The sequence below is a fragment of the Manacus candei genome, unplaced genomic scaffold (genome assembly GCF_025592945.1).
Source record: "Manacus candei isolate 608988 ecotype Guabito, Panama unplaced genomic scaffold, ASM2559294v1 h1tg000015l, whole genome shotgun sequence".
Taxonomy (NCBI): domain Eukaryota; kingdom Metazoa; phylum Chordata; class Aves; order Passeriformes; family Pipridae; genus Manacus; species Manacus candei.
This window is the reverse complement of record NW_026138063.1, coordinates 12,672,135-12,681,355: the sequence shown is the minus strand read 5'-3', so window position 1 is coordinate 12,681,355 and position 9,221 is coordinate 12,672,135. Positions and strand designations below refer to the sequence as shown.

General features: G+C 58.3%; 1 protein-coding gene across 1 annotated transcript; it reads right to left on the bottom strand.

The window, feature by feature from the left end:
- Positions 1-3,295: 3,295 nt before the first annotated feature.
- Positions 3,296-5,279, bottom strand: HES1 (hes family bHLH transcription factor 1). Its single transcript, XM_051781386.1, has 4 exons — positions 5,067-5,279; positions 4,892-4,987; positions 4,723-4,810; positions 3,296-4,034 (listed from the first exon to the last, which is right to left on the bottom strand). The coding sequence occupies exons 1-4, from the start codon at positions 5,172-5,174 to the stop codon at positions 3,550-3,552; spliced, it is 777 nt and encodes a 258-aa protein (XP_051637346.1). The 5' UTR covers positions 5,175-5,279; the 3' UTR covers positions 3,296-3,549.
- Between the last annotated feature and the right edge of the window lie 3,942 nt (positions 5,280-9,221).

The following is a 9,221-nucleotide window of genomic DNA, read 5'->3' as shown; positions in this document are numbered from 1 at the left end:
CTGGTCCCACTGCTGGGCTGTATGCCCCGGCTGGAAGCCATGGGGCTGGAGCATCCTGGCCCCCACAGCATCCAGCCACCCCAACCTGCTTGCACACCCCGTGGCATGCAGCTCCCAGGGAGGTTTGCAGCGCTGGTCCTGGGGCACTCGTGCCCTGGCACCCCCACAACTCCTGCCTTGCTCCCCCAGATCCTAACCCGGCTGCCAGGCTGCTTTTTTCACCATCCCACACTCCCTTCGGGCCGGGCGCCTGGATCCCAGCCCAAGGTCAGCCGCCGGCTGCGGGCCCTTGGCATGAGCGAGGACGATGGTTCGGGGCAGCCGGCCGGGGGGCTGTGCCGCCGCAGGGCCGGGTCCCGTCCGCGGCGTGCGGGCGGCGTCCGGCCACGGGCTGCCGGCGTCCGGCCACGGGCTGCCGGCGTTCGGCCACGGGCTGCCGGCGTTCGGCCACGGGCTGCCGGCGTTCGGCCTCGCCGCCTGCCAGCGGGGGCCGGGGTGGACTCGTGTGCCGGCGGCAGCAGCCGCGCTCCCTCCCGCGTTCCCCACACCGCTGGCAGCCCGCCACCGCGCCGGGGGTTCGCTCCTTTCTCACGACCTCTCAGGTTCCTGAGCTCATCTGGGAGCTATTCATTTCCTGCCAGAAAACAGCCTTGCCTGCTAAAAAAACCACCTTGGCCGCAGAGCGGCCCAGGGCTTGGTACGAGGGCTCTCCCGGCTTAAATCATAAAGCTCCGGCTGTCTGGCTGGAATCAAAGGCAGGGCGGGCGTGGGGGGGGCGCGGGGGCCTGTGCCATATGGTAGCACTTAAGAGCCAAGGAGGAAGCAAGGAGGGGCTTTTGCGCCGCTCACGAGGAGTGTGGGAAAAGTTAATTGACTTTAATGACAGGTTTCCCGGGACGGCAGCAGCGGCGGATGGAAGGGAGCTGCAGGGATGCAAGGGACAGCCGGGACTGTAAGCTCTGTGGTGAGTGGGGGGCAAGGCAGGGTGCTGGGGGAGGCAGGCAAAGCCCCCTGCACACAGACACCCGTGCAGGTGCGCTGTAGGCAGGGATGGAGCACTGCACCCTCCGGGCTGCAAATGCACCCACCAGATTGTGGCAAAGTGCCTACCAACCCAAGAGTGGTCATGAGAGGGACAGACCTGGCTCTAGCCCCTTCCCAGGGTCCTCTCCGTTGGCACACAGGGCTCAGTAAGGGCTCAGCAAAGTATGCAGGGAAGCCAACTGGAGCTGCATCCCATCTGGCAGCACTTAGTCAGGTTTCTTTTTCTACCTGTCCTGCACAGTCCCCTGCAGGTCACAGCTCAGCCCTGTCCCTTCCCTGGCACCCCCCATCTCTCCCTTCCCCTTGCCTACTCATCCCACAGCACCAGTTTGAAGGCACTTGCTGCACCTGAAGGGCAATTCCCACACACAATGATCCACAGACCCACAGCCTACATTTGTCATCCCAATTTGTCACGGGCTCAGTGAACTGGCACCAAGAGCACAGCTCCTGGGAATTGCTCTGATCCCCTTATAGCTCACAAACTCAAGCAGAGCTCTCATGTCAACAGGCTGTGGGATAGAGTAAACACAGAAAGCTTTGGAGAAACCGGTCCAAGCATGTCATATCTGCTTTATACTAGGCTATTTAAACTCCATTAGCAAATAGGTTCATCTTGTCTTTCACTCCTGGATCTGCTGTGTGTTCTCCATTAGCCTACAGCAAAGTCTTTTTTCTAATGTGCTTTCCAAATCAACTGCTTCAGCAGAAAAGGAAGACGCTGCTCAGCTGGAACAGCCTTCACTCTTACAGGTGATGCTTTACTGATCTACATCAGCTCCACATGGGCCGTCCAGCAGCAGGAGTTGGTCTGATGCAATTCCAAGACAGGTCCTGTGAGCACTTCTCTGAACACAAGGTGGGCTCAGTCCTACCCTCGATACCTCCAGTGCAGAAAAGTGACACTGTGGCTGCTGGAAGGGAAGGCAAGCTCAGCCTGCATGCCTACACACCTGCCTTGAGACAGCAAATCCAGTATTTCCAAGCCTTGCACCCTAAACCTGGCTGTGAGATGGCTCTGTGAGGGTGGCAATGCAGGCAGGCCACCAAGATGCCGGGAGACAGAGAAGGGAAAGCTCATCCCAGGGAGATCAGCCCCTTTGAAAAAAAGAACTGCCACTGGCTGCAGCTTCATCACTACACCCTGCAGAGAGAGATCCCAGGCATGCACCACCCCTCTCCAAAATACATTCGCAGAAGTACTTTCAGATCAGGAGAATGTGTTTCTTTACAGGGAGCAGGGAGGAAAGATGAGCAGTGAAACCCCAGCAGGTTTAATCCGTCTGGTCTCACACTCTCCCCAGCTTTCATTTCCCTAGCACCTGGATACAGTCAAGCACCTGGCTGATCCAGACAAAATCCAACAAGCTTTTGCAGCAGGATTTGGAAGGAAACCCCAGTGGATCTTGGCACATTTTTAAGCTGTCCGCTCTGAGTTAAGACTTGTTGAGAAGGGCAATGCAAGCTGTAACCTGAGACTGCTGCTCACCGCTATCTAGGGCTTGCATCTTGCCTGGAAATGGGGCATCCCCAAGTCACAGGGGTCAGCTACAGCTCATAATTATAGAGATAATCCTCACAGCCCCACATCACTCCCTTGGCCACGTGTTTTCCATAGAACAGCAGAGGAAATGCCCAACTCTATCAAAACCACATGCAGAGCATTAATCATCAAGCACAGCTTGGCTGGTGCTCAGGGCCGGGAGCAGCTCTATGCTTTTAAGTCCAGGTGGAGGTGGTGCCCAGCGCCTGCTGCAGCCCGTCAGCCAGGAGCACTCATGTCAGGCTTGTCCTGTGGAGACACACTGCTTTTGTAACACGAGAAGTTGGCAGGCACTGCTCTCTCAATCAACTGACTGGAGTCATTTGTGATTTACACCACAGCCTGCTCCTCCAGGTCCAGGGCAGGAGGCTCACCCAGGCAGAATCTGTCTCTCTTTACCACAGCTACTCTAACTCCGTCAGTGGGGGAGCCAGGAACAGAGTGGAGGTATCTCCCTCAGCACATGCACCAACTCTGCAAATACAAGCTCTTTTTAACAAGTCTGATCAATTGAGCTGTTCCCAAAGAAGCAGTAATTACATCTGCTTTGGGGCAGGGAGAAGGGCCAGGTGATTTCACAAGACAGAGGGGACAGAGGGGCTGAGTGACAGCTCCAGCCTGTCGAGGACAAGGCAGCCCTGGAGCAGCATGATCCATAGGCAGCCAGGAGCTGGGCTCCCTCCTATGCACACATGCTAGAACTCCAACTTATCTCCAAAGGCCTTCCAAAATGGAAGGGAAATTTTATTTTACGAGCATTTAAAAAGAAAGAAAAAAACCCAATCTTTGGCGTCACATAAGGAAGGGGAGGAAAGGGAAAAAAAGATCTCGTGTAAAACACGAAACACCGTCAAGGGAGTGCTATGATACAAAGGCACAATCCAATATGAACATATAACCTATGTACAGCCGTGCCAGCAGCACGGGGTGCAAAGCCAAGTCCAGTCCGGTGCCCACCACCCTCACCAGGGTCTCCAGACCGAGTCGGCTGTGCCGGGCGGTGGGCCTGGTGGCGAGGCGGCAGTGGCAGCTGTGGGTGGGCCGCCATACAGAGGCAGCACAGCTCCCCCAGGAGCAAAGGCAGTGCTGGGGATGAGGAAGGCAAACTGCCCATCGGAAGCCGGCAGCAGCTGGAAGCCACCATACACCTTGGCTGCATCGGCACCTGGCTTGCAGGGCATGCCTGGGAGTGGCCCCGCACCACTGCCCGGTGGCACCAGGGGTGGCCCAAAGGCTGCGGCTGGTGGCAGAGGGGGTGGTGGAGGGGGTGCAGGGTAGTTCATGGCGTTGATCTGGGTCATGCAGCTGGCCAGGTGGCCCAGGAGCCGGGTGCGCACCTCGGTGTTGACGCCCTCGCAGGTGGAGAGAAACCGCGTCACCTCGTTCATGCACTCGCTGAAGCCGGCGCGGTACTTGCCCAACACTGTGGGGTCTGTGCTCAGGGCGGCTGTGGGAGGAGAGGAACACAGGGATCAGCAGGCTCCACAGGGAGCATGGGTGAGCAGCCCACTGGCATTGCATCCTATGGCCCCTCTGAGCCAGGAATCCAAGTGGGGAAAGCAGCCCCTCTGGCAGTGTGTCTTGTGTGCCCAAGGTGCCAAGAATTTGGATGGAAGGCACAGCCTCTCTGCTACCAAATCCACCAGCATAAAGGACTCAGATGGGGAACAGACAATTCCCAAGAGTCCTGCTATGTCCCTATATTCCAGGGATCCAGGCTGGAAACACAGTTCCCCCAGAGGCTCTTGTGCCTCCCACACCCCCAAAACAGATCCATGTGGGGAGCACAGCTCAAGCTGTGACTGCAGCCCTCCCAGTGCCCTCCAGAACCAGGGATGCAGATAGCATCCCCAGCTCTTCTGTACGAGGAATACAAGTATGGTGCCCCTCACCACCCACCTCAGTAACAAACTAAGTCTCGCCACCCACCTCAAGATAAGGTGGTGAGCTACTGGCTCCTTGTACCAAGAATACAGGTACCGAACACGGTAGCCTCCATTACTCCCGGAGGATGCAGGTGCAAAGCCGGATGCTTCTTACCCTCCCTTCCGAGGATGCAGACAGGGAGTGTGATGCCCCCAGCCCCCGCGATGCAGACGCCCCACTTCCCCTCCCCGTTCCCTCCCGGGACTCACCGGTCATCTGGGCTCGCTGGAGGCTCCGCAGGTGCTTCACGGTCATCTCCAGGATGTCGGCCTTCTCCAGTTTGGAGTGCCGGGAGCTCTGCGGGAACAGGCGGGGCTCAGACCGGCCCGGCAGCTCCGTTTCCCCCCGCGCCCCCCGCCCCGGCCCCCCTCCGCTTACATCCTTCTTCAGCGCGTCCAGGATGAGCGTCTTCAGCTGTCCCAGGCTCTCGTTAATGCGCGCCCGCCGCCGCTTCTCCATGATCGGCTTAGAGGACTGCAAGAGAGGCGGCGGTCAGCGCCCGGCGCGGCTCCGCACGGCGTTGCTCATCCCATCCCAGCCCGGCCGCCCTTACCTTGCGGTGCTCCGCCGCCGTCTTCGGCTTGTCGGGCGTCGCGTTGACGCTGGCGGGGGTGGCGGCCACCGGCGAGGCGCTGCTCTTCTCCATCAGGTCGGCCGGCATCCTGCGCCTCCGGGGAGAGGCGCCGGGGCGGCGGCGGGGGGGCCGTGCGGGGCCGTGCCGTGCGGGGCCGTGCCGTGCCGTGCGGGGCCGGGCGGGCGCGGCGGGGCCGGCGGGGCGCGGGTGCCGCGCGCCCTTGGCCGCCCCTACTTATATAGCGCGCGCCGCACGCGCGCGGCTCGTGTGAAACGTCCCCCGCCGCCGTTCCCACACTCGCGCCCAGCCAATGGGCGCCGCCCGCACGCGGCCCCGCTCGTGGACGGCGCCCGCCCATTGGCTGCGCGCCGCGCGGCGGCCGCCGGCCAATGGCGCGGGGCGGGCGGCCGCGGTTTAACCCCTTGGGCACCGCCCGCGGGGGGGGCGCGGGGAGCGCCTCGCTAATTACCGGGTTAATTGGCGCCCGTGGCAGGCGCGGCCCCGCCCGCTCCCCCTCGGGGACCGCCGGCCCCCGGGGCGGGCTGCGCCGTGGGGGGCCGCGGCCCTCCGGGGTGATGGCCGGGACAGGGCGGGCCGGGCCCGGCTGTGGTGGCCGGATGAGCAGCTACTGTGTGTGGGGGCTGCGGCTGAACCGCGGGGTGCGCGGCGGGGCTGCGTCCTGACACGGGACCCGCAGCGTTGCCGCGGCCGCCCGAGACTCCCCAGGGCCGCCCGGGTGTCCCCGAGGCAGCCCGGGCATTGCCACGTGGTGCCGCCGCTGCCCTCCCGCAGGTGTGGCCGGGGCTGGGCACGGCCGGTGCCCGGGGAGCGCGGGGCACGGGGCACGGGGCACGGGGCAGGTGTGCGGTGGCACACGCAGGACCGGGGGCAGCCGCCACTGTGGGTTCCGCTCCCTGGGCTCGCACGCCGGGCTGTTGGCGCGGCTGCAGATGCAGTGGTGCGTGCGCTGACATCGCGGGGCACAGGCGAAACCGCAGGGAGGTGCTTGTCCTCGGCGCTGCTGCTACTGCCGGCTGGTTTGGACAGTTTGTGGGTTACTTTAAAAAAAAAAAAAGTATTTTGCCTGGGGACTTGAATCCTTTTTTTCCCCTCCGCTTGACTGACTTTCTCACACTCCTATTCCCATAGTCTGCCAGCTAAGCCTGAGTCATCCTGCCAAGAACTAGACCTGGCCTATTCAAAAATGTGCTCACTCGTTCTTTCTTTCTCTCTGTCTCTCTCTCTCTCCTTTTTTTCTTTTTTTTTTTTTTCCCGAGTATACACAGTAATGTTTTTCCACCTCCTCCTGTACCTGATCTGCACCTGTACAGGGCCAATCCCACACGTATCACCCGATCTCGCCTTTTCAGAGACCGTGAGAAAAATAAAGTTCAAGAAAGAAGAGACATGTTTGCAGATCTCACCGGTGCAAAGCCCTCGTCCCTGCAGAGGCTTGCCTGCTGAGCCTTCAGAGTTTAAAAAAAGGAAAATAAATAAAAGGGAGAGTGTCACGTTTAAAACTGTGGAAAAGTACAAATCCAGGCTTTCTTTCAGCTCTTTGATAGAGCCACAAGCTTTTTTATTTAAAAACAAAGAACAGCCTTCAGCGTGTAAGGTTTAACTTCAAATGAGCAGTATTCGATGTAAGCTTCAACTAGCTGGACAGCCGGACAAACCCGAGCAAGGAAAAGATCGAGGCTGCACTGGGAAGTCACTGCCGAAAAGTCTTTTCCCAGTCATGTTCGTGGGTTAGTCGGAGACACGGGATTAACATGAAAACTGCAGTACATTTTTGGAGAACCTAAAAAGTTCTCTGCTGGATCAATATTTCTTCTAGTGCTGATATTTGTGTATATTGGGAGGGAGGAAAGTGTCCACAATTACTGAGCTGGTGTTCTCCCTCCTGCAGGGATTTGCAAAGGGATGAGGAAATTCAGAGCTGGGTAGCCCGGTCCCTCCCGGCCGAAGTGAGAACAGGCTGCAATTATGTCTATGTTTGTGGTAGCCGAGGAGCTGCAAGCCGCCTGTAATTGCCGGCAACAGGTCGGTGTCTCTGGGGGATGAGAGTGGGACAGGCAGCGATAACAGGCTGTCATTAGGGGTTGCCAGCGCTCGCCCACTCCAGGGACCTGGGAAATGCCTGGCAGCAGCTTCCCTTGCTGCACTCCCTCCCTGCCGCAGCCCAGCCCCTGCCCGCTGCAGAGCCCGTCGGGAGGGTTTTGCTTCTGAGGTGTGCGAGGAGGCTGTGGGGAGCAGGGCCTCCAAAAGCATCTGCTTCTGTGGAGCTTTCTTAGATCCATCGGCCGAGGGCTGCACGGGGCAGTGGGAGGCAGTGACATTGGTGTTCCCACTCCACATCTCCTCCTCCGCTTGCCTGCTGCTGTGAAATGCTTTACATGTGCGAGGGTTGTGATCCCCCAGCGGAAGCACGTATACTTGTGAATTCCCCAGGGATCAGGAGAGGAAGGGGAGGATTTCCATGGAAGGATGTCTGTGGAAATGAAGTGGTGAGGCCAAGTTTAGGCTGTAAGGAGGTGGTGAAGGGGTTTGTAACTGTTGAGAGGACCTGCAACAGATCCTCTGGGCATCTCCAGCCCTGCCTTTCCTTGTGAAAGAGGTGTCAGGGGGAGAGGTGAAACCCTAAGGGGCTGCCTTGGGGACTGTGGTGTCCCTTGTCCCACAGTACTCCTGAACTGTTTTGTTTTTTTTTTTGTTTGCTCCAGCAGTCATCTTGGATTGCAAATTGGGAGTTGTCCAAAGTACATTTGGGAAGAACCTTTAGATAGCGCATTAGGGCATTACTGATTGGCAGAACATCTTGGAAGAAAAATGTGTTGGCAAGAAAATTTAGACTAGTCCTGGGCATGGGCCCGGGTGGGGGGAAGGAATAAAATAGGATGCTGCTGCTGGTGTGGCACGCAGGAGGTGGCAGGGCTGGCCGTGCCTGCTCTCTGGTCCTTTAGGAAGCAGCCAAGATGAGCAAAATGTGCTTCTAGAGATCCAAGAGTCTTAATATTGAAAACTTGAAGGATCCTAGAAAATACAGAAAATAGAAACCAAGTTGCTTGTAAGAACTGGGTTACAAGCTGGATCCCAGGAATGGCAAACCAAGCCTTTCCTCTTTGGGTCACGGGCTGAAAACCTATCCTGGCCACAGCTCAGAGTTGTCACCACCCTGAAGACTGGAAAACAAGTGCTGCGTCTCAGGAACACGTCCCTGGCACAGGTGTCTCCCCTGGGCAGCCCTGCACACATGCCTCCACTCGTAGTTCCCGTCCCAGAAGCTGTTGTGCAATCCATACCCAACCGGCTCCCTTGGGAGGGGTGATCTCAGAAGCTTTGAGCGCAGGTTTCTGGATTTATTTCTTCTCTATAAACGTTTGCCAGACCTTTGGGACAAGGTCACTTTCAGACTGATTTCCTGACATAGCTCCCTAGATAAAGCAAAGCTTTCATGGGCGTTGCTTCCCTACACACCAGATCCTTGTAGTAAAGGGGGCAGCTTTTGTGGAACAGTGTCACTGCCTGGCTCCCTCGATGGCAGGAGCAGCTGGTTTTAAGGCAGCAGCACTGTTTTATGGCTGGTTCTGCTCTCTCTTTCCACTGGGTACCCATTTCCCAAGGACCTGCTGAGACCCAGGATCCCAGCACTGGCAGACATGCTGTGTGGCAGCTGCTCCCCAGGAGTTCTTTCAGCTGTTCCTCGGCTGCCACTGCAGAGGAGAGGCTGAAGTGTTTATTCCTTTTATTCCTCACTGTGTGAGTCAGGCTGGGTGTGCGGGAGCTCTGGCCATTCTGTGGTGACACTCCCTGCATGGAGGGGGTCATCCTGGGCTCCAGGAACTGGTGCCCTTTGTTCTGTTGCCCACACAACCAAGGAGGCATCCCTGGGAATGGTGCAGAAAACTGTGGGATGAAGTGGCCAAGGCTTTGCTCGGGCAGCAAAGTGCGAGTCCGAGAAACTCCAGAGTCACTAAGGAAAAACCACTGAAGAACCATTTTCATCTCCCCATCCCATCCCAGCCCAGGCTGGAGCACGGCTCTGTGCCGAGAAGGGCTCTGGGACAAGAGCCAGGGTACCTGGATCTCTTGCTAAGCTGATTCCTCTTGGCAGGCTCCTATCCTGCTGAACCA

What these genes read in the sequence shown, in the direction of transcription:
- HES1 (XM_051781386.1), bottom strand. Translation starts at nt 5,174, where the DNA reads ATGCCGGCCGACCTGATGGAGAAGAGCAGCGCCTCGCCGGTGGCCGCC. An exon ending in TGGACGCGCTGAAGAAGGAT is followed by an intron (nt 4,811 to 4,891) that starts GTAAGCGGAGGG and finishes CTGTTCCCGCAG; the next exon opens with AGCTCCCGGCACTCCAAACT. An exon ending in CCAGCGAGCCCAGATGACCG is followed by an intron (nt 4,035 to 4,722) that starts GTGAGTCCCGGG and finishes CTCCTCCCACAG; the next exon opens with CCGCCCTGAGCACAGACCCC.